At 46.0% G+C, this 24,203-nt stretch overlaps 1 protein-coding gene and 1 long non-coding RNA gene across 5 annotated transcripts in view; both read left to right on the top strand.

The window, feature by feature from the left end:
* Positions 1-24,203, top strand: part of LOC125940510 (uncharacterized) — a 467,947-nt gene that overhangs the window by 21,364 nt on the left and 422,380 nt on the right. The window lies entirely within an intron of this gene.
* The window catches only part of LOC119466294 (uncharacterized PE-PGRS family protein PE_PGRS46-like), a 422,307-nt gene that overhangs the window by 16,108 nt on the left and 381,996 nt on the right, over positions 1-24,203 (top strand). The window contains exon 2 of one of the 4 annotated variants that reach the window (XM_037726774.2): positions 5,438-6,386. The exons of 2 other annotated variants lie outside the window; for them this stretch is intronic. In XM_037726774.2, coding sequence (XP_037582702.1) covers positions 5,438-5,871 — 434 coding nt within the window. In that variant the 3' untranslated portion in view covers positions 5,872-6,386. Of the gene's footprint in view, positions 1-5,437; positions 6,387-24,203 lie in introns of those variants that run through there. One more of the 4 variants, XM_049656762.1, reaches the window with a different exon arrangement.

Genomic DNA, 24,203 nt, shown 5'->3' on the forward strand with positions numbered 1-24,203 from the left:
TGGTAGAGACGCATTTGGAAGTGTTGGCCGTAGACCTTCATAGGACCCTGCTTACCCGTCGAGCAGATGGTTCGTGATCATAAATAATTTGGTTACATTGCCTTCTAAGCAAAAGACTATGGTAGTGCCGCAAAACACACCAAGAACAGTTTGTTGCTTTTTCCATTCTAGATTTATTACGGCGATAACCGTTGCGGCGTTCTCGGGCACAGCTGCTAAACAGCGAAGAGCAGGATACATCATGAAACGTTTCTTTCAACAAAGGTCTCATTCTAAGGCGGTTTGCTAACGAAGCGCTAGCTGACATTACAAAAAACTGTGAGTGTGGACCCAACGAAGGTGGCCCTATCCCGAGGTCTGCCGGTCCAGTGTGTCGCACCTGTTCTGTGTTTGTGCAAATTTTGTGCAAGTTGATAAGCATTCGTATTGCTTGTTTTTGCACCATTTAATGCTAGAAACTTCTAATGTATGTAGAGTATGCCACTGCACATTACCGATAAGGTGTGCCATCAGTAGGTTCTGTAGCCATAAATGGGCTGCCTGAAAAAAACCTTTCACCATGCTTACAGTGGCCCCTATTAACGTTACAGAATTTGCGGCGAATGAACAGTGCACTGAAGTAAAGCTCACGGCAACGGAAGCATGTCTTGCTCATACAGGATTTGTTGGTTCTGCTGCCCAATCTGATTGTCTGTATCCTGTATCATTTATTTGCATTGCTGAAACTGTGACACGGCCAAGTCAGGCGTTTCCTCATGCTTTAAATGTTATCACCCAAGGCAATGTTGTACCAAATATAGCTTAAATAGACCAAAAAAGGGGGATGGAAGAAATGAAGAAATGACCTTGCAGCTAGCATGCTGAATTTCTACTCCTCTGTACGTTGGGAAAAACTTAGGGGAGTCGTTGCGTCATTTCAATACAGTAGATGAACGTCATGCTTCGTACGGGCGTCATAACTTGAACTGTACATGAGAAACCGCACGCAGTTATGAAAAGCCAGCCAGAATACTGAAAATACCACCACGCCCTAGCCACTGGCACGAAGAAGGCTGAGTGATTGAGTGAGTACGAACTTTATTGAGCTCCTGAGGAGAAAGAATTAAAGCGGGGCCGGAGGCCCCGCCAATCAATCCAGCGGCTCCACCCAGGTCGGGGCCGGTAGACAGAGTCCTTCGGCGACGGCCCGGGCCCTCTGGACAGCCTTGAGCTGAGCGATGAGCTCTGTACTTCTGAGTGCTGAGTCCCAGGAGCACTGGTCAGGAAAGTCCGTGCCCGCGTTGTCATGGCACAGCCAGAGCATGTGTTCGAAGTTGTTGTATTCGTGGCCTGCAGTGTGGGCATGCAGTAGGAAGGTCAGGGTTGATCCTGCTTAGTGTTGTTGTGAGATGTATGTCCTAGTCTGCAACTGTCTGTAAGTGACGGCCTGTGCTTTTTTGAGGTTTTGGTGAGGAGGAGGAAAAATTCTTCGTGCTAACCTATGATTTGAAGGTATTTCGTGGTATGATACGAGCGGGTCTTTGTTGTCCAGATCCCTGCAGGCTGGGTTGAAGCGAGGGAGCGGACCGCAGACGCGGAATGTGAGTTCTCGCGCCAGTTGGTGTGCCCGGTCGTTCGGATTACAGTCAGGAGGTCCGGAAATGTTGCCCATGTAGGCCGGGAACCATGTGACGTGTGGGGACGTGAGATTGTCTCCTCCCGGTTCTTGGAAGATTTTGTTGACAACCGTAGCTGCTTTCCTAGAGACGAGGGCCGCCGAGAAGGTTCTGATGGCTGTTCTTCAGTCCGAGTAAATGACGGAGGCTTCTTTGCAGCTTCGAAGGGCCACCGCGATGGCCATTTCTTCTGCTTCGTGAGTGAAGTTGGTAACCACCGTGGCTGCGTTGACGAGTGAGCCATGGGCGTCCACCACAGAGACCGCGTATGCGCCTCGATTCCAATATCTGGCCGCGTCAACGAAGAGGACTTGCGTTTCGTTACGCTTGATGAAATAGACCGGTTTTATTTATGCGATCTATTGCGAGCGATATGATTATGCGATAAATTAAGCATATGCATATAAGTAGAAATAGTGCTTATATAGCACACATCGCGTGCGCTACGCTGGCATTTGCACGTCGCTAAGCAACTTCGCATGGCGGTTGAGTAATAACTTGTAATTTTAAATCGCTTAATCTAAATCATGCGTCGACGATCACCCGGAGGTGATTCTGGCCTAGTGTTGGAGTAATTTTAAGATCTCGCAGGCAGGCATTGCGACATAATAAAGGCCATATGCTTTTGAACGTCGGTTTCGGGTAGTGAGCATTGCACATTGCCTCGCATAGAAGTAAACAACAGTGCCAGTACGCATTGTTAACAGCTTCGACCTCAGTGTGTTGACTGCATCGTCCTACTGTATAAGTGGGCGAACAATTCCCACTTTCAAAACCTACAAAAGAATAAGCACGATTGCACTATTCACAAATATCAATAACAAGAGGCGCATGGGGTTTTGTTAAAGGTTCTCGACGCTGAAATTGCATATAGCAGGCAAAAATGAACATCGAGTAGCTGCAAAACAAGGTACTTGACACTCAAGGCGTTTCACCCTGTGTCCGTACAGTGCTTCGTCTCGCCAAAGTGTTTTTTCGGTGTAGTATGCCTAGTCCCAGACACATTCTGCGACATCAGTTCCATTTTCTTCCTTTTTTCAACCTGCGTCATTGACTCGGACATCGCCGTGACGCCGTTATCACGAAGAATTTCCACTCTATGCCGGATAATAGGAGTAGAAAAATGAAAGTGAAATCAGTTGTTATAAAGCATAGATGGCGATGACCGACCCTGTTAGTGCCAGGAGCCACCAGTCTGTACGCGCAATAAAGCTGCTCAAGTTGTTTAGTCCTGGATTGTTGCAATTTCGAAGAGTGAAGGTGCTGTAGTGCCTGTCTACCACCGCTACTATAGTACAGGTGGAGGTACTCTCAATGATTAGAGCATACAACAGAAGTAAAGCACTACGACGAAAAAATTTCGGCAGAACCAATCTCACAATAATTAATGTCGGCGTTAATGCGATTAGCATTAAAGGAATGCAGCGACACACGTATTGCCACTGCAGACGCACAAAGTAGCAATTTAGCTGCCCACCACAATTCCAGTTGAAACCACGACACAGGATATCTTGTAATATCTGCACCCCAGCTGGAACTGTAGTATCTCTAGTGTCCTCGCTGCAACTTCGTTTCAATGGCTCTGCATCAAGCGGCCGCAATAGACGCGGAGGTGTCATTTTTGAATGAGGCGTTATCGCTTTTTTATAGAGTCGAACCAGGGTAGATACAACCCCCATATGATGAATTATTGTATATATCGAACAGCCGTAAAATCCCATTGGAATTTTCTGCATAACTTTTTATTTTATATATCAAATCACTATATATCGAACTTCTTTTGTGATCCCCTTCAGATTCGATATACCCGGTTCCGACTGTATTTAAAGCTACATAATCCTTGTGTCAACTTCGCACATTTATTCTGCAGGTTTGACCACGAATGGGAACGCACAAATGTCACATACGTAGCGCCGAAGTTGTCTGTTCGGGAACATACCCCAGTTGCGGATACCCAATGAGAAAAGTTGTTTACTAGGCCAAGAAGTAGCCAGCAGCAAGCTATTAGGCCCATTTTGTCCGCTTCGCGTGACAGCAACCAGCACATACGTAGTGGCACAAGCTAACTGACAACTTGGTCACTGGGTGTAAGAGCTTAGATGCAAACAGACATACCACGAAATGGGTAAAGAATGGTGATCGCATTAAAAAGAAACCGCCTTTATGCTTGCGATAATGCAAGAGAAGACAAAAGAAAAGGGGTAACTAAGCTGTCAGGATGTAGAAAAAGTAAATTTGCATTTTAGATTGTTATTCAGTAGCAAAAAGAAAAGATAGGGACATTTGGCCATCCCGAACGGATCAAGTCGGGACTCAGGACATCAGTTTAAAAGTTGGGACTTCCCCAATAAATTCGGGCCGGTTTGCAACCCTAGGTGTGATCGGCACTTATAGTTTCATTCGTGATTGTTTTCATCCAGAGGATAACATTCTAGGCAAACTTCACCGGTTTTTATTAAAGAGGTTCGTTTTAAACACAATTTAAATTACATGTTTTTTGCCACCACGTAAAAATATTGAATATGGCCACTGAGTTTTTTAACAGAAGTGAACGTATGTCACGAATGTGATTGATGGATATTACGATTATATGTCGTTCAAGTCCCCGAATACAATTTCGGAACACCGCCCTCGCAGCTTTCCTGATTAAGAAGGCGTGTGTTATATATCTTGAAACAATTACATAATATGTTAGAAACATCCCTTGCTAAAGGGCTCTTTCTTTTTTTGTACAAGGAAACGAACTTTCATTTCATTCTGATATTGTTTTTAATTAGGCAATGCACCTACGTTGGTTCTTCACCACGGACTTTCACTGCAACTTTTGCGCCCGAATGTCCACACTTTCTACGCCGACGCTAATGGAAGATTTATCCGTGGCGGAAAACAAAGGCAAGTGGAATACATCATATGCGAGAGTAAAGCCGCCTACTTCCAGAACACTCTGCTGCTACTGCCGGCTCTGGCTGCATGCAACGAGCTCCTAAAAAGGAAATGTTTAAAAAAAGCCACCGAAACCAAAAAGTAATAATGAATAAGCACATGTGCTTATTCACGACCAACGCTGAGAGTGGGGTAATTTTTTCCACGAAAAATGGCGCCAGAGTATTCTCCGCCTGGGCTTTGGCGCAGTTCCGTGGAGGCGTGCTTGCGTGTCTGTGAGTATTTCGGTGTGTGAATGCGCCTGGTACGTGTATATGTGTCGGTGCGTCTGCTTTTCTATGCGCGTGTTGGCTTGTTTGTAGATGTATGCATGTTTCTGCCTTTATGTCTCTTTGTACACGCATGGATGAGAAACAACATCAAATGATTAGAGGAAATCACATGCACGCACGCTCATGCAGACACACAGTTCGTCACTGCAAGATTACCATTCGTAGTGTCTGCCATATTAATTTCTTTCATTATTGCTCATGGGTGCTAAGACACTGCACTCAACTGTTCGCAATGTGTCCTCGAGAGCACTATATGAGCGCTCAGAATAGGACTACACACTGTTGAATGCGCTAAATCACTTCCGGCTCTTTCGTGGGCTTACAACTTCTTTCAAAACTACCATTTCTACTCGATTGTAACGCGAGGTTTTTTTTCAGATTTTTGCTACCTGTAGTCAATCTTCGCGTTACAATCGAATACCGAAATTGAAGTTGTCTAAAAAGTGCAATGATGCACTCAATTTTAATGTAATGAAATGTGCGAGTGAAAGCGCGTGAGGGATGTGCGCTTTCACGGGGAGCGAATGCACGGCAGAGAGCAAGTGCGATAACTCCGTCGTGCGAAAGGCCCAGGAGGCCCAGGAGGCACAGGAGGCCCAGGAGGCCCAGGAAGACCAGGAGCCTCAGGAAACCCAGGAGGCCACGGAGGCTACGGTGGCCACGGAGGTGCCGGGGGCCCAGGAAGCCCAGGGGGCCCAGGAGGCCCAGGAGGCGCCGGGGGCTCAGGACTCGCCGGGGGCGCAGGGGGCTACGGGGGCGCAGGAGGCTCCGGGGGCGCAGGAGGCACCGGGGCCGCAGGAGGCCCTGGAGGCCCAGGAGGCGCCGGAGGTCCAGGAAGTGGCGGAGGCCCAGGAGGCCACGGAGGCCCAGGAGGTGACGGAGGCGCCGGAAACCCAGGAGGCGCCCCAGGCCCAGGAGGCGCCGGAGGTCCCGGAAACCCCCCCGGACGTCCAGGGCGCCCCGGACGCCCAGGAGGCCTTATGAGGGGAGGAAACATTTAGCTGCGACACCAAATGCGTATCTTGCGCCCGAATGCAAGGGGAGCTGGCGACTGGCGTGCGCTTACCTTCAAATTTTGCGTCGCCTAGCGCTCTGCATTCATTGGCGAAAGGTTAAGTGCAGGTTTTTTGTTATCGTGCAAGTTCACGGCTGCGGCATCCGACGTGCTGTGTCTCGTCGTGACGATAAATGCGGAACGCTCCGCGAAGAAACGTCAAGCGATGTTCGTTCACTCTCCGTAACACAGACTCTGAGTGTCCGATGGAAAGCGAAATTAGTAAGTAACATGTTTTCTAAATGATAATGTGTGGCAATGTTGTCTTGTCTGGTAACAGTTTGATATGAATACGTGGTGTCGCATGGAATCGCTAATGAATCTGTGAAAGGTTTTCACATATGTCTACACATTACGGCTTCGTCTTGGCCATATTATTTTGATCCATTGAAACAAGTTTTGCTTGGTCAATTATATTGGTTGCAATACCTTTAGATGAATAAAAGTGAAGTTTTCTTGTAAGCTTTGTGGAACTGTCACTTATTTCCATCCTATTCGCACATCTTTCTAATACTCCTACTGGAGCAATTGCTGTCAATACCAGCCTAATTACGATGACACTAAGACATACGCCACTCCTACACTTTAATGACGAGCTGGCGCTTCAGTTGAGGCTAGTCACAAGCTCGCCTCAGCCACAAAAGAAAAATAACTGCTGGCCCAGCGGTCGAAATGCCGGACCTTGAAGAAAGTCAAACATTCGCGCCAAGCAACCTAAGATCTTGACGTCACTGCCATTTCTGGTAGTGACGTCATTTTTACCTTTTTTTATTTTTGCTTGCTGCTAGTTGTACCCCCGATACGCAGATGGTGATGGTTTCAACGAGCCGCCATTCTCTTGGCATGTGGGCTTCTATGGAAGCTACGCTACCAGTTTACATATACCTTGATTGTGCTTTGCTCGGCAGCGGGCTGTCGCGCGCACGGTATCTTGAAAGTGATCTCCACACGGCTCTTAATTTTGTATGCGCTGTGCTTTCATCACTCAGTTTCCGTTGAAACGATAGACCGCATGAACTTTCGCTCGTTGCAGCCGCGCTTGCTCAAGCCAGCGTTATGACAGTGGTCTGCGGTTATCGAGTGTGGTCTATTCATTTTCGCTTGTGCGCGCTGACACCATGCTTGTTCATTTTGTTAGTAAGCGAATGTGTCCACGTTTATGCAACAGAAAAAAACCGCTATCCTTACTCCGTATAGCTCTCTACTAATTTGCTATTGTAATTGCTGCTTCGCCTTACTGGCGAAACTGCAACTTTTTCATGCATCCGGTGGTCTTGCCTTACTTTAGCGGTTTCCTTTCACGTTTTTCTTTTGCTGGACGCAACAAAAGGTCACCCGTTCGCGTAACTTTCACAGTTATATTCTTTTCGTGATGAGCGCAATGAAATGTTACTCCTCGCGTTACAATCGCGGTCGCATTCCAATCGAGTAAATACGGAATGATCCTCCCTGTGTACTGCCGGCCAAAATATTGTTTTGGTTACTGCCGCTATCATCTGCCTTCTATTTCTGTGTCCGTTAACATTACCCTTCTCCATTAGGACTCTTCTATGTTGTATAATCAGCATCAATGGCATCATGTGTTTCCCCTCACTCCAAGATATTCTATATACCAGGTCCTTTTTCAACTCATATGTTACACCTTCTCTTACCCCTTCTCGCATGGGTCTACCACCGATCCTCCGCATCACGTACTTGAGCGTTCTATTCTCTTTCTGCTGACTTTCCAGCTCTTCCACGGATACATCAAGTTGCCTTATTACTATATGCGTGCGCAGCTTTTCTTCTTTATCCGTGTTACTGTCGTTACAGTTCCTAGATCTGTTTGACCGGATAGGTCCACTGAGCGACTATGGGTCATCGACTCCTTTCGGTCCTGCTACATTTCCTAAGATCAGGCCATACAGCGGTTCTTCTATGCACCTGGCCGTCACCATGCCTGTAGAGTATGGTGTGAATATATAGATCATAGCCTCCGGGAGGTATCTAACCGAGCTGTCCACGAACATAACTGGTTTCACCTGCCCTGCCATGCTTTTTGGAGCTACCAACTTCTCCTTACAAGCACAGTGTCCACATCCGTGTCTCTTAATACAGTAACCTTCTTTTCTTCTTTACCTTCTACCACTGGCATATCTCGGTCTTTACTGTCGACAATGGCTGCACTTACGACCTATAATCTTTCCTTTTCTTCAGACCTGCGAGTTTCGCGAGTTTCACTAGGGCCTATAATCGTTGGAACTTCTCGTGATCTGCGTTTGCATTCCTCAGTTTTGTGTCCGCTCTTGTTACACCTTTCACGATATTTCCGTTCACGTTGTTCATCACGTCCCCCACGACAATGAATTGCCTGATGACTGGGATGGTCACAGAGGAAACATCTCTGCTGTCCCCTGCGCCCATCCATTTGGGGTTTCTCTCTGAGCTCATCTTACTCTGAAGTTGGAACATCTCTAACACCCTTTCCTAAATTTCTCAATAACTGCGCCTTTACAAACTGGTCTGTTTGCTCTGCCATCTCCTTCTCCGCCTGTAGTTTTCTCTCTTTCAGGAATATTGACAAATTACCCACAACTCATCCACAAGTTTGTCGGGAACTCCTTGATATTGTTTTTTTTTCGTTTCGGACAGCTCTATGTACCTCTGAAAATTGTTTGTCAGACGGCAGGAAAACTGCTTTCCCATTTCTGAATCTTCTAGCTCGCACAGTCGGAACTTTCGTGAAACCCTTCAGCGGTCAACCTGAGCCTCTGCAACAAATGTTTTTTTTTACTTTATCAGTCTAATGATTCTTCCGCTGGCATCCGGCCAAACACACTCAAAGCCTCCCCTAACAAACACACACTCAGGGCGCTGGCCCACTTGCTCTTCTCCTAGCCTTGCCGGACTGCGATACTCTGAAATGAAGGCAAATACGCATCTAGGTCATCCCTTCGCTCATCCAAAGGTGCCATTAGTTTCCTGTGGCAAATTTGTCTCGGTCTGGGAGAAGGTGAGTCGGGTGACACCGAACTTGATATGCTAGTTGCTTCACAGGAACTCGCATTCATTTCCGCTAGCTCGCTCAATCGTCCAGATTTAATTTAAATGCGAAACATTTCTTGGCGAACATTTGCCACTTTGACAGTATCTATCTATCTATCCATCTAGCCGCCTACGTCTTGGTGCTCTCATGGTAGTATCGTTTGCTTGGTATTTATCAAAATTGGCATAGTATGACAAAAGTGTATTACGAACACAAATGAAAGGGTATGCATGAATATCATGTCGTTCGTCATGTAGGTCATGAAACAGCTGCCTACGTTTTGGTGCTCTTGTGGTCGTGTCGTTAACTTGATAGGTACCAAAATTGGACATTATAGAGGATGACATGAATAAATTATAGGGCATGACATGAATTTGATGTCATGCGTGTCATGAAACAGCCGCCTAAAATGAATATCACCCAGCGAAAAAAAGATTAACCCTCAAAAACCACCGAAATGGGATCGGACGTGGATACTGAGGGAAGGAAAGTCTGAATGATGATAGTAGAAGAAATAGTCATGAGCATGACTCAGAAAAAGAATTAACATTTAAAAACCACAGAAATGAGCTCTGACATGCTTACTAAGTGAAAAAACACTAAAAGATGATGGTAGAAGTTATCGACATCAGCATGACTCACGAAAAATGACAATGACTCCGCGAAAAAATAGATAAACACTCAAAAACAATCAAGATTGGTTCGTACATGGGTACTAAGGGTAGGAAACACTAAATGACGATGGTAGAAGTCATAGTTATGAGCATGACTCAGCAAACTGAAATGACTGAGCGAAAAAGTTGATTAACACTCAAAAACCAAAAAATGGGTTCGGACTTGGGTACTAAGGGAATGAAATGTTAATGACGACGGTAAAAGTCATGGTCATGAGCATGACTCAGCAAAAATGACAATGACTCAACAGAAAAACATTAACACTCAGAAACCACCGAAATGAGTTCTGACGTGCTTACTAAGTGAAGGAAACTCTAAAGAACGATGGTAGAAGTCATAGTCATGACCATGGCAGCAAAAATCACTGACTTAGCAACAGAAGATTAACACTCAAAAACCAATGTAATGGGTTCGGATGTGGTACTAAGGGAAAAAAAAGCTGAATATTGATGGCCGAAGTCATAGTCATGAGCATGACTAAGGCTTCCACCTTAAGTTCTCTTAGGCCTAGCTAAAGGAACTCCTCAGGTCTCATGCGATGAATATCCTGACATGCGTGTCATGTTATCATGAAACAGCAGCCCAAGTCTTGGTACTCTCATGGTCGCTCGTTCCAGCTGCTTTTCTTTCTCTCGCTGAGCATACTCGAAAAACGTGATCGCCTCATCTTGTGACATGTTTAAATATTTCGCTATCGCCGTCAAACGTTCCCACTCCATCTCTAGACCACTAGGATCGGCGATAGGGCCGGAATAGAATCCTGGCAGGCTGGCCAATGTTCTCGCAGTATCGTGGGCGTGGATGTTCAAGAGATGGAGTAAGAGACGTATGATGGCACAGCACACATTTCACAACTTGCACTGTTCACACTGTTTACGAGTTCAATGTCCCAAACACTTTGCATGTATAAACGTGCTCAGTTCACGTTACTTTCCTCCCGAATATCCTTAACTTCAAAACTGGCATTTATCTCTTTCTAACAATATTTCTGAAATTTGAAATCTTCTGTATGCCATTTCCAAATGATATTCCTTTTCTCTTGTACCAATTGCACCTGATCTCTTTTTTCTGCCTTTTTTGAAAGTTCCACGATTGCCTACGTTAATTCCGCTTGCCTCTTTCTCCTATGCCTACAGAATGCGGGTACAGCTTGGAATGGCTCGGGTTGAATTCTGGCTTCCCCTTTTTTCTAATTGGTGCCCACATCTTCTCATGCACCTGCGTTTTATTACACCGTTTTCTTTTCCTATTTCTTTGAATCTTCTTCCTCCCCTTACAGGTTGCATGTCTAGGGCGATTTAATTATCTGTCTTTCCCATTGCTCTCGGAAGTTGACTGACTCATCACTTCAGACGCCTGGCAATCCCTGAAACAGACTTCAAATCCTAATGCCATGTCGTTGCGAGGTGAAGCTAGTTTTTTCACTACTAAACGGGTGCAACGGCTGTGCCAATTGTGCCATTTTGATGCGATTTCGTATTTTTGCGCCACGCTGCGCGAAAACGCTCGACCAGCCGCGAAATTTCTCGATTACGCTAGTTTTAGCGTGAAACAAAGGCCGCGTTGGCAACCTGCAGCTTGGACATCGCTATCCAATCCAGTCCGATCCAGTAGCGCAGACGATATCCAAGCACTTGCAGAGACTAGACGGCGTGTTTGGTGGTGGCACACACACACACGCGCACAGTCAACTCTCGTTACAAGGGACCCTGGTAAGCCGACTAAAAATGCCCGTTTTATTTGAAGTCTGTAATATCTGAAATTTTAATAGTATCCGAAACTCAAGGCTAACGCCGAAACTCCACAAGAGTGCAAACAGTCACGGCATGTTTCGACTACCGCCGGAACTCGCGACACATTGTCAGAAAAAAAAGCCGGCAGATCGCACGCCCTGTGGGAAGCGATGTTATGCGAAGCACTGAGCGGGGAGCCAAGTGAACGAAACGACCATGTAAGCACGATGAATTAGGCGGCTGTTTCATGACTTACATGACACGCATGTCATGAAATTTATGTCATGAGCCCTGAGGAGTCCTTTACACTAGGCCTAAAAGACCTTAAGGCGAAAGCCTTAGTCGTGCTCATGACTATTACTTCGACCACCAATTACTTTGACCACCCATTACATTGGCTTTTGAGTGTTAATCTAATTTCGCTGAATCAGAGGAATTTGCTGAGTCACGGTCATGACTATGACAATCTTTTAGTGTTTCCCTCACTGAGTGCCGAAGTGTGAACCCATTTCAATGCTTATCTTTTTGGCTGAGTAATTGTCATTTTTGGCTGAGTAATTGTTAGTAGAATTCGCGGAAAGGAATAGGCTCCGAATAATGAATACCTTCTTCAGGAAGCGCAGCAACAGGAAGTGGACCTGGAAAAGCCCTAATGGAGAAACAAGGAATGAAATAGATTTCATACTCTCTGCCGATCCAAGCATAGTGCAGGATGTAGAAGTGTTAGGTAAGGTTAAGTGCAGTGACCATAGGTTAGTGAGGTCTAGGATTTCCATCAATTTGAAGAGAGAGAGAGTGAAATTAGTCACGAGGAAACAGGCCAACCTAGAGGCAGTAAGGGTAAAAGCAGACCAATTCAGGCTGGTGCTCGCAAACAAATATGCAGCTTTAGAACAGGATGATGAAGATAACATAGAGCTAATGAATGAAACCGTAACTAGGCTGATCTCAGAAGCAGCAATTGAAGTGGGAGGTAAGGCACCAAAGCAACCTGTAGGGAAGCTCTCCCAAGAAACAAAGGACCTAATAAAGAAACGACAAAACATGAAAGTGTCCAACTCAAGAGATCAGATAGAATTCGCTGAACTGTCAAAACTGATCAACAAGAAGAAAGTAAGGGATATTCGAAATTATAACGTGGGAAAAATTGAGGAAGCCGTAAAATATGGACGCAGCATGAAATCAGTAAGAAGAAAACTAGGCATAGGACAAGGCAAGATGTATGCACTGAAAGATAAGCATGGTAATATCATCACCAATTTCGATGACATAGTAAAAGCAGCAGAAGAATTCTATACTGACCTGTACAGTAGCCAAAACAGCCAAGCTACTTCCATTCGAAATAGTGATGAACCGGATACAGAAGCTCCTTCTATAACTAGCGATGAAGTTAGAAGGGCCTTGAAAGACATGACCAGGGGAAAAGCGCCTGGAGAAGATGGAATAACAGTAGATTTAATCAAAGATGGAGGAGATATCATGCTTGAAAAGCTTGCGGCCCTTTATACGCAATGCCTCACAACTTCAAGTGTACCAGAGAGCTGGAAGAACGCCAACATTATACTTATCCATAAGAAGGGAGACGTTAAAGAATTGAAGAATTACAGACCCATTAGCTTGCTTTCAGTATTGTATAAAATATTCACCAAGATAATTTCCAATAGAATCAGGACAACACTTGACTTCAGTCAACCAAGAGAACAGGCTGGCTTCAGGAAGGGATATTCTACGATGGACCATATCCATGCCATCAATCAGGTAATAGAGAAATCTGCGGAGTACAATCAACCTCTCTATATGGCTTTCATAGATTATGAAAAGGCATTCGATTCAGTAGAGATATCAGCAGTCATAGAGGCATTGCGTAATCAAGGAGTGGAGGAGGCATACGTGAATATCTTGGCAAATATCTACAAGGATTCCACAGCTACCTTGGTTCTCCACAAGAAAAGTAGAAAGATACCTATCAAGAAAGGGGTCAGGCAAGGAGACACAATCTCTCCAATGCTATTCACTGCATGCTTAGAAGAAGTATTCAAGCTCTTAGACTGGGAAGGATTAGGAGTGAGGATCGATGGAGAATATCTCAGCAACCTTCGGTTTGCAGATGACATTGTCCTATTGAGCAACAATGGAGAGGAATTACAACAAATGATTGAGGACCTTCATCGAGAAAGTGCAAGAATTGGGTTGAAGATGAATATGCAGAAGACAAAGATAATGTTCAATAGCCTGGCAAGGGTACAAGAATTCAGGATCGCCAGTCAGCCTCTACAGTCTGTAAAGGAATATGTTTATCTAGGTCAATTACTCACAGGGGACCCTGATCATGAGAAAGAAATTTACAGAAGAATAAAATTGGGTTGGAGTGCATACGGCAGGCATTGCCAAATCCTGACTGGGAGCTTACCACTGTCGTTGAAAAGAAAAGTGTACAATCATTGCATTCTACCGGTGCTAACATACGGGGCAGAAACTTGGAGGTTAACAAAGAAGCTCGAGAACAAGTTAAGGACCGCACAAAGAGCAATGGAACGAAAAATGTTAGGCCTAACGTTAAGAGACAGGAAGAGAGCGGTGTGGATCAGAGAACAAACGGGGGTAGACGATATTCTAGTTGACATTAAGCGGAAGAAATGGAGCTGGGCAGGCCATGTAATGCGTAGGATGGATAACCGGTGGACCATTAGGGTTACAGAATGGATACCAAGAGAAGGGAAGCGCAGTCGAGGACGGCAGAAAGTCAGGTGGGATGATGAGGTTAGGAAATTTGCAGGCGCAAGTTGGAATACGCTAGCGCAAGACAGCGGTAATTGGAGATCGCAGGGAGAGGCCTTCGTCCTGCAGTGGACATAAATACAGGCTGATGATGATGATGATGATGAATTGTCATTTTTGCGGAATCATGCTCATGATTGTGACTTCTACCATCATTCCTTAGTGTTTCTCTCACTTAGTATCTCTCTCACTTAGTATTTAATTGGTTTTTGAGTGTTAATGTTTGTCGCTGAGTCATTGTCATTTTGCTGAGTCATGCTCATGACAATAGCTTCTACCACCATCTTTTAGTGTTTCCTTGACTTTGTACCCACGTCTAAACCCATTTCAGTGGTTTCTGAGGGTTCATTCTTGGTCTGAGTCGTTGTCAATTTTGCTTAGTCATGCTCATGTCTATATGTAACTTCTACCATCATCCTTTAGTGTTTAGTTCACTTACTACCCTCGTGATAACCCATTTCGGTGGTTTTTGAGTGGTAATGTTTGTTTCGTTGGCTAATTGTCATTTTAGGCGGCTGTTTCATGACCTACATGACACCACATGTCAGGATATTTATGTCATGACCAATCGCTTATGTTTGTCATACACTCTTGTCATGCTATGCCAATTTTCGTAAACAGCTACTTAATGATACGACCATGAGAGTACCAAGACGTAGGCGGCTAGATAGATACTATCAAAGGTTCAAATGTTCGCCAAGAAATGCTTCGCATTTAATATCGATCTGGGCAGGCCATGTAATGCGTAGGATGGATAACCGTTGAACCATTACAGAATGGGTATACCAAGAAAAGTGAAGCGCTGTCGAGGATGACAGAAAACTAGGTGGAGTGATGAAGTTAGGAAATTTGCAGGCGGAAGTTGGAATAAGCTAGCGCAAGACAAGGGTCATTGGAGATAGCTGGGATGGGCCTTCGTCCTGCAGCGGACATAAAAATAGGCTTATGATGGTGATGATGATGATGATTATTATTATAAGGCTGATATGGCGGAAAGGCCGGCGTAGTCAGCGTTGGCGTGACATCGATGTTCCAAAAGTGAGCCAATCAAGGCAGTTCGTGACGTCAATTAAGGCAAAGTTCGTTAGGCCAGAGTGAATTAAGGTAGAGTTAATTAGGGCGAAGTTAACTATGGCATGTTTAATGAGGATAGAGTTCATTACGGCACTCGAACTACGACCAGTGGTCGGAGTTGAATTCAGGACCTTCGGTGTTAATTAAGGCGGAGTTTCAGGCATGGAGTGGCACCTGACACCGCCAAAAAAGAATGGCCGATAGCAAGTGGGGCTATACTAGTCCACGTGCAATCAAATTAGGAAGGCTTACTAAGCCTAAATAAGTCACTCCCTCACCAGGACAGGAATTGAACTCTCTGGTGCAGTATTCGGCCGCTACCTCCCTAACGACTCCTACAATTTACCCATGGCCCTCAGTCACCAGTGGCTGCAGTGGGCCTGATCAAGGCGGCGGTCAGACCGGCGATGTGGCAGAGGGGGCTAAGAATCTCTGGGCCCGGACAGGCCGCCAATGGCAACTGTACCTGGCAAGGTTCACCACGCGCACCCTATCGAGTGAGGCTAGCTTAGCAGGGCTATTTGAAGAATTATCAGGCATTGCCTGGGATATTATTGGCCTTAGTGAGGTGAGAAGAATTGGTGAAACTTATACAGTGCTGACTAACGGCCACGTCCTCTACTACTGATGTCTTCCAGGTAGCAGAGAATTCGGGGTAGCATTTCTAATCCACAAGGACATAGCGGGCAACATTGATGAATTCTACAGCATTAATGAGAGGGTAGCAGTTGTCGCAATACAGCTGAATAGGAGGTATAGAATGAAGGTTGTACAAGCCTATGCCCCAACCTCCAGTCACGATTGTGAATAGAACAGTTTTATGAAGATGTTGAGTTAGCATTGAGAAAGGTGCAAACTCAGGATACTGTAGTAATGGGCGACTTCAATGCAAACGTGCGGAAGAAGCAGGCTGGCGAGCAAACAATTGGCAACTACGGCATCGATTCTAGGAACGGGGCGCTGTGAGTGCTGCTAGCTGTTAGGCTTCTCACAGCACCCGTATTATAATCGAATTTTTCACAATTAGTGCGGACTTGCGAAAGTGCAGTAGGACTCCCTAACGACTTCTGGCGAGCAGACGTGATCCACAGCAAGCCGCGGCTTCATCGGACTCACCATTTCCCGGCAGCTGGAAAGTAGGCCTACCTCGTCAAAGGTACCGCCATCACCTGTGTACTAGCCCGACCGCTGCAATACAGAATGCCGCATGGCGTCTGTGTGCACAAGTGTCAACGCCACTCTCAGCCGCACTACCTGCAATGCTGACGACGTATCATGTCGCTTTATTGCCGGTCTCCATGAATACAGATGCTTCGGCCCATGAGGCCGCTACCTTGGCAGCACCTGGTAAGCGTCTCCCTTCACAAACTGCCATGAACTGGAACAATGAACGAGATTAGGCCCTCAATGCAAAGCCTGCGTGTACGACCCCTTCCCTGAGGCCTGAGATGCAGATGCCGACCCGGTACAAGGCTATTATCAAAGCGCACACCTGCGTCGACATTTCGGTTGTACCATCGAAGTGCAAACAAGCCGCTCTAGACGCGTGTCTTCACACGACGGGATTTCGAGGATTCAGTATCCATCGACAGACAAATACGGCGTCCGTGGGGATACTATCGCTAGATGCGGTTAGTCGACTCCAGATGCTTAAGCAGATTGTTCCTCCAGACGGCAAGCCTACACCTGTCCAGTCATATCTAGCATCGGGCGTCGACCTACATCGGTATGTGGTTGCTGGCGTTGACTTAAAAGAGGACGAAGATACCCTACCCAAAGAGCTCTTCTGCCCTCAACATACTATCGTTGCTGCACGCCACATGGGCAAGAGCGGTACTTATCTCGTCACTGTCCAAGGTCCCTTAACCCAACCGGAGAAGATGTACTACTATGGCTGCAAAGTCCGCCCTTCCCTTTTCAAGCCTGCTGTAATATTTTGTAATGATTGCTGCAAAAAAGGACATATGAAGCCCTCATGCCCCTAAACACAACCGGATGCTGACATGGACGCAACAGCCGGCTCCAATTTTCCCTGTGGACTTTGTAAGTGCGATGACCACGACATAACGTCACCTCAATGCCCGACTAAACGAAACGCCACATGAGAGCTTCGGCGTAAATGCAACAATGAAACGGCCAATACCACTCGATCGTTCTGGAACTGAACAATCGTTTCGAGATCTTGGCGGATTGAGAAACTGACGACTCTTGCGTCGCGGAGGTCACGCCTTCCACGGAAAAGAAATATTACAGTGCCGCGGTAAAAGAGCCGCACAGGACGCCTTTGCCGACAAACTCTGCGCCTCCTCCTTCGCAAACGGAAAGACCAGACGATCTCGTAGTATTGGATACGAAATTGCCCGGACTTCAAGCAGAGATGGATCACCTCCGGCGCCGCCGGGAACTGCTAACTGCCCTATGATCTCTATGCCCTCCTGCTAGTGGCCTTCGGCCGTCGAGTGTCGTTGTCAAGAGTATCCTCTTCGAGCTGCTCGCGCCAAACAGGCTTGAACATTTCAGTGTCTTGCAGCTCACCCGAGTACGTGGCTCCGTCGAGATACGCTCGTAAAAACCTAGTTATCGACCTGACTGGACGAACTGTTGACCGGCACAGCCATCCCAAGAAAATCAAATGGCTGTATTTAAGCTTGATCTTATAGCTCAAGCCATTTTCGTCGAAATTTAGCCGTCGCGCGCGCTTTAATTTTTACTTCCTTCGGTATAGCTTTTCATTTCTCCTAGTTAATAAGATAGGCACTACTTGAAAATGATGCTTTCACCGGGTTTTAATATCCGGTTGCTCCTCAGCAAATAATGCGGCGCCTTCTCCATGGGGATCGATTTCGGGCAGCAGACAGAACCGTTGACCTGAACTCGTTGCTTTTTATGTCATCTCTTCAGTTGGTTAGTGACGGTTAAGGCGCAGGTGGGGAACCGGGAGAGAGGAGGGAGGACAGAGGGAGGGTCAATGAGGCAACGTTCAATGTGTAATCACCACACGCCATAGCTCCTTTGTGCTCGGTGAATAGGAAATGGCTGTGTAGTTGACCTTTGCATTGACGAGAAGCCCGAAATCAGTGAACTTGCAGGCCATGCTGTTCTGTCTGGGTTGACTAGACATCGCGGCTCCCATTGTCACAGAGAGTTCATAATGTTTTCACCTGTCCATACAGTAATGACCATTCACGGAGTGCTCTAATCGCTGGAGACGCTGACAACACCAGACAGTGCCAGCGGTAGGGGCGCCTTGTGACTGCTCAACCAGAACACACTATAGAGACATGCTTTCCAAATGGATTTTCAAGGCAGGAAAATAAAACTCAAAACTAGCGCTGCTGCGCACATCTGCATCTTTGGCATTCTGGTGCTCCGACCGAAGCAAATCGTTGTCGAGGTGGACTAAACTGTCTCATGAAACAGTGATGTATTTGGATTTTGCGGTCGTTTCGTGGTGCACTTACAGTGGAACCGGGGATGGCAATGGCAGTGTTGAATGGCAGTTTTGATGTGAGGGAAGCGCAGAGTAAAATTGATTATTGACAACGACCAAGGAATATGGAAGAAACTAAATGGGCTGGGCGAGGTGTTCCAATATTTTTACTGGAAGAACATCGATTCATAGTGCAGGAAAAGAACTAGGAGGCTTACCAGCAAGTACGTGAGCGGGATATCAAGTAGCATAGCAAGAAAGAATGTCAAGCAACAAGTGAGAGAGGCGGAGATAATCTCATGGGTTGCGGCCATTGAAAAGAAACCTTCTATGAGTAACTACTCAAGAGAAAAAAATCAGGACAGAACGAATTTACGATAACTCAAAGGGAAGCTCTTTACTTTTCGAAACGAGATCAGAATGCCTTAGAACGCGCACTTATACAGCGAGGTACAATAAAGAAGAAGCATGTGCTTACAGCGGTAAAGCTAGGGAAACGTTAGAGCATTTTCTATCAGAATGTGCAGCGCTCGATTCAGGCACCTCTGGCTTCCTTGAAGCCCTTGGGCTCAGCGAGAGCAGGGAGAAAGTAAACATGTCCAGAATAGAGATTAGTAAGAGGCACTTGCAATATTGGTGGAAGAAAAGTGGGGAAACGGCAAACAAAGTACAAAAAGAAAGTTTCCAGTAGGGCTTTAGAAAGTTTGGTGATGAAAATTTTTAGTTTTTTCTGATGACGTGTAGGTGATTAGCCAATGTAACAAAAAGCTTGGTGGCGCGACCCACTGCTCGTTTCAAAGGGGACGCTCCTAGAATCCATCCATTCATCCGGAGAAAGAGGGCGAAATACGAGGGCACAACAGGAATGAAGGCATCCGTTCGGACAAACACGTGACCCTGTCACACGTGCGTCACCACTAATAATAGAGTTTCATACTTAAGATTCAAAACAGAAGGCTAGGTGCTGCACTCGTTGAACTGCCGTGCGAGTTCTAAATAGTTCTATGGTTTTCTACGCTCTTGGTCCTGAATTTATTAGCAAATCTAGGTATAGTAACAAATTGCATTGCGGCGTAATATAAAACAACACTATAAAAGAGATTATAAACGACGGTAAGTTTGGTCCTATGATATTTTTAGAATACAATGTACTTCATCTTTATCAATATTCTTCATCTGTTCTGCATGTAATCTCCCGTTCAATTGAAAAGTGACCTCAACGAAGAATAGCTTGGAGTCTAGGACCTTTAGATTATGCTTAGGCGTTCCTCGAGCAACCTGAGGTATTTTAGTAAGTGAAGAAGCGCGTCATCCTCCATTTCCTATTATGAGGATGGTTGAAACCTGTTGACACTTCGGTCGCGTTTGAGTACAGCTCAAAAGGCACCCACTAGCAATCGCACTTATTGAGAGAGACAGTGCTTGCATCACTGCGGTGATTTAGGTGCACAAAAATCAATTACCACATCACGACTATTGCAACTCAGATATCCCTTACCCTCCATGGTGACTCGTTGCCCCGGAAGTTGAACTTTCAGTTGAAGGAATTATTCGCAAGCGAGACTTCTTTATGCAAGCATCACAACAACTAGTGGTATACGAGATAAACTGTCGATACGCTTCTTATATTCAAGCGTACACCCAGATGGTTCTTGTCAAATAAATTTTTCAACAGCTGCCTTTTTCATTCCAGAGTAGAACCGAACATAGACGTTTAAACTGTCTCACACGACATTATCAACTACAGCAGGACTTTTGGCAATATTTTCTCTGTTACGCTACATAAATTCAGTGCAATAAGGAAAACGATTGGTCATCATTTGTGACTCGCAAGCAGCTTTGTCGTCACTTTATGATGACATCAGTAATTCACAAAACATGGCGTAAGTTTACGAGATACTAAAAGAACCCACGAAAGCAATTGAAGAGATTCACACCATAATGTTTCACCTGTGCATTGCAATATTCCTGGTAATGTTTCAGCAGAGAAGGCAGCTGGGCAAGCGCGTATTAACAATGTCACATCTGGCTTCCCTCTAACGCAAAGTGAATCACGGCACATATTACAAAGATCTCAGCCCGTGGTTGCAGAGCCACATGGTTTGATCAGAACTCAAAATATTCAGATTTATTTCACATTGACCTTTCGTTTCGATTTAATATCCCGCACAGATTGGATACAACAGGAGCCTTTGAGACGCTCATTCACCATCTGCTGCTTGATAATGCATAGACAAAACATTTTCTACAACAAATTTCAAGAGCTTATAGTCAGGAATGCATTTGTGGCCATGCGGATGAGGATATACAGCGTCTTCTGTTAGACATGCACCGACAATATTTAGCACGTGATTTAGTGGCATTAGACCACATGCCCTCCAGCCGAAGGGAGATCTTTGGTCCTTGATCAACCAATTCATTGCAAATACGAGTGTTACTGGCCCTCCAAAGATTTCTAGAAGCGAGCAATATTCTCAAAAAAACATTGAGTAGACGGTTTATCAGTGATAAGCTCACTCTGTGTGATTAATTGGTCCCGACTTGGGCCTATTCAATGCCTGAATTCATGAACCTTCTTTTAAATCTACACCGTGTTTTCTTATGCTACCTGATTTTAGTGCAGTTACGTGACCGGGATTTGTATTGCATTTAGTGCACTTTTGTGACTAGACTTTGTGTTCTGGGGTTATGAGTAGACTCTCAGAATTAGTTTGGCACTAGTGTACATACGTGACTGAACTTTGTGTTATTCTGGTTTGGAGTTGAAATTTAGTATGAATGCTTTTAATTTCTTTCTGATATCTGTATGTGAAAAGGGTAGCCGGAGCCAAATCAATGCGACAACCACTCCAAACCACCGAATGATAAAAAGAAAATCTAAATATAGCCCAGTAGACGCCGTCAAAATACACGACGTAACACGAGCTGGTAGACAATTTTCAAAGCTGGCGCCGTGAGGAAAGGAATGCTGAAGGGGAGGATGGGAAGGTGATTTCCCAGCTTTTGCTTTTGCGTCTTTCCTGACTTCTCACTATATAGTGGAGTCCTTTGTTTGTTATTGTAGGAGGGTAATTTACTAACACAGCTTATAGAATCATTCTTTTTAGTAGCTCTTCAATGTTCACCGTGGTTCATTTCATTAAGGTGCTACACTTAAAGCGTTTCTTCGGAGCGTTAAGCGTTTTACATTCATGGACACTTCATTCTGTCGCAATACTTTCAGTGGATAAATAACCTTGGCTCACTTGAGTTTGAGTTCTGCTATTCCTGTGAGATATTTGGGATGTTCTGGTAACGGCGATTACCTTGGACAATTATTTCTGACACTATAACCCATTGTTGGAATAGAGGCATCACATTGCTGGACAGACTCCGTATTTAACAATAAAGTTTTACTACTACTACTCTCCTGACTGAAATCCATTTAATGGAAACATCTCAGAGCCATGTGAGGCTGAAAGTCATTGCCAGGAGAAGAATGCACACTGACAATTAACCTAGGAACAAGGTCGTTTAATGTAAAAAGGGTGGAGTTTCGATAAATTCAAGTACCCATGCCCTTACTAGCCCTGGCATTGTTAGCTAGCGCCGCTGAAAGCCACGTTGGGTCGATGAAAAAAAGTCACAGGCCTGCGCAGCACAGGCAGCACCGTCACAATGTAAGCTGGTGGAGCTGCTCAAGAGTAGCTCCAATATTTGCACCACGCACAACAGGGCCTTCACGGTAGCGTGTTCGCCTCGTTTTAACGAGAACTATCTCAACTGACCTCCCGGCGTCGACGGCGAGCTGCGGCTTGTAATGCTCTCTGCACAGCAGTCTGCTGAGCCCGATCGAGCCTTACAACTGCAACTTACATGTCGGGCGCGCCGCGTTTGCAGGCACCTTAACTCGATGGCGCCACCATATTGGCGGAGGCTCGGCAGCTAGGGAGCACGTTGTTTGCGCGCCTCGTCTGAATCGCATATCGTCACCTGCGCCGGCGGACGTTGCGTTTGCAGGCATCTTACCTAGATGGCACCACCATTCTGGCAGAGACTCGAGTCATCTTCCCCTGCGTGGTTGCCTTAAGGCCCAACCACACGCGGCTAATCGTACGCGCCCGACTACGCGTCACGCGTCTGCGTCGCCTTGCGCGCTCGTCCTACGTGTCTCGATAGGGGAGACGCGCAGGCCGCGCGCGCGTCAAGCCTGACTTGATTTTGAGCGTCATTTTGAGCGTACGCGGTGGAAGTGGCAGCCCCGACGTCACGTGGCCGGCATGTGATCTTCCGGCGGCTTGGAAACAGGTTGTTGAAGTTTCGGAATTGGACCGACACGTCGGGAGTCGCTGCCGAAGTTTCGCCAGCGATGGAAGGGATCAATAATGAAGCTCTGATCGCCTGCGTTGAGGCTCGGTCTGCCCTTTTACAGGCCGAGCCAAATGGCGTGCATTTCTCAATTTAAAAACAATGTAGTAGATGTAACATTGATAAATTAAATAGAAAAGATCAGCCATAATGAAATAAAGCTTTTCTAAACCCGAAACGTTTCCGCCGTCACTGGTCTGTCAGCCCTGTGCTACGCGCAGTGAAGCGCGCACGCTTGCGCGTATCGTGTGGCTAGTCGCCCTTCCCTTCATCACCCGCGTACGCACTCGGAGACGCGTACGCTTACGCGTATGCGTAGCGAGACGCGTATCCCGTGCTACGTGTGGTTGGGCCGTTATAGGGTATTTTCCGCGGCCTGATAGCAAACGCTTGCGTGGCTCAGTGGTAGGGTATCCGGCTCCCACGCAGAGTGAGCGGTTCGACCCCGGCGGGAATCGGGTACTTTTTTGGCGATTCTGGCGATAGCCATTACGCGGCGGAAACCGCCGGCGGCGGCATGATCGCGACCCGAAACGGCTATTGGAATGAGCCCACAACAGCTTACGCTGTAAAACATACTTTTTCTTTTGCCCCATGGCGTCACGTAGCACGCGAATTTGGGAGAGCAGACACATAGCTTGAAAGCCCTCGTAGGCTATAATGACATCAAGGCTGCGAGATTGAAGGCCTTCGCTATGAATGAACGAGGTAAGAAAAAAAAAACCGAGGGGCTCGCCTATTGTTAATAATAACCATATCAAGTGAACAGACAATGAAGTCAAACAAAGCATCGAGGCAATTAGCTGTGGTTGAAACGGAAATGTGTCGCAGAAAGTTATATAGAAACGGGAAATGAAAGTGGACGAAAAGATAACTTGTCACCGGTGGAATCCGATTGCTGCTGATTATTGTTCCGTTATTCGAGCGCGAGCGTTCGCTCATTCTGCCGCCATTGCCATGCCACTGCCGCCACTCTCAATCGAAAACACGACATCGTGCTTAGCAGCAGGGTACCATTGCCCCTCAGGTACGGCGACAGGTATTCGTGCGCGCTTCTGCTTTCAAAGGGCAATTTCAACTGTCTGTTCCCATCACTTACGTTCAAATATAACTAGGAAGAGTGGGGTAATGTACTCCCAAGACTAGTAGCATTATTGAATCTGACAGCGTCACTTTCTAGGTGGAGCGGTTGCCATGATGCGTGCGCGATAACGCAA

Source organism: Dermacentor silvarum, chromosome 10 (genome assembly GCF_013339745.2).
Source record: "Dermacentor silvarum isolate Dsil-2018 chromosome 10, BIME_Dsil_1.4, whole genome shotgun sequence".
Classification (NCBI taxonomy): Eukaryota; Metazoa; Arthropoda; class Arachnida; order Ixodida; family Ixodidae; genus Dermacentor; species Dermacentor silvarum.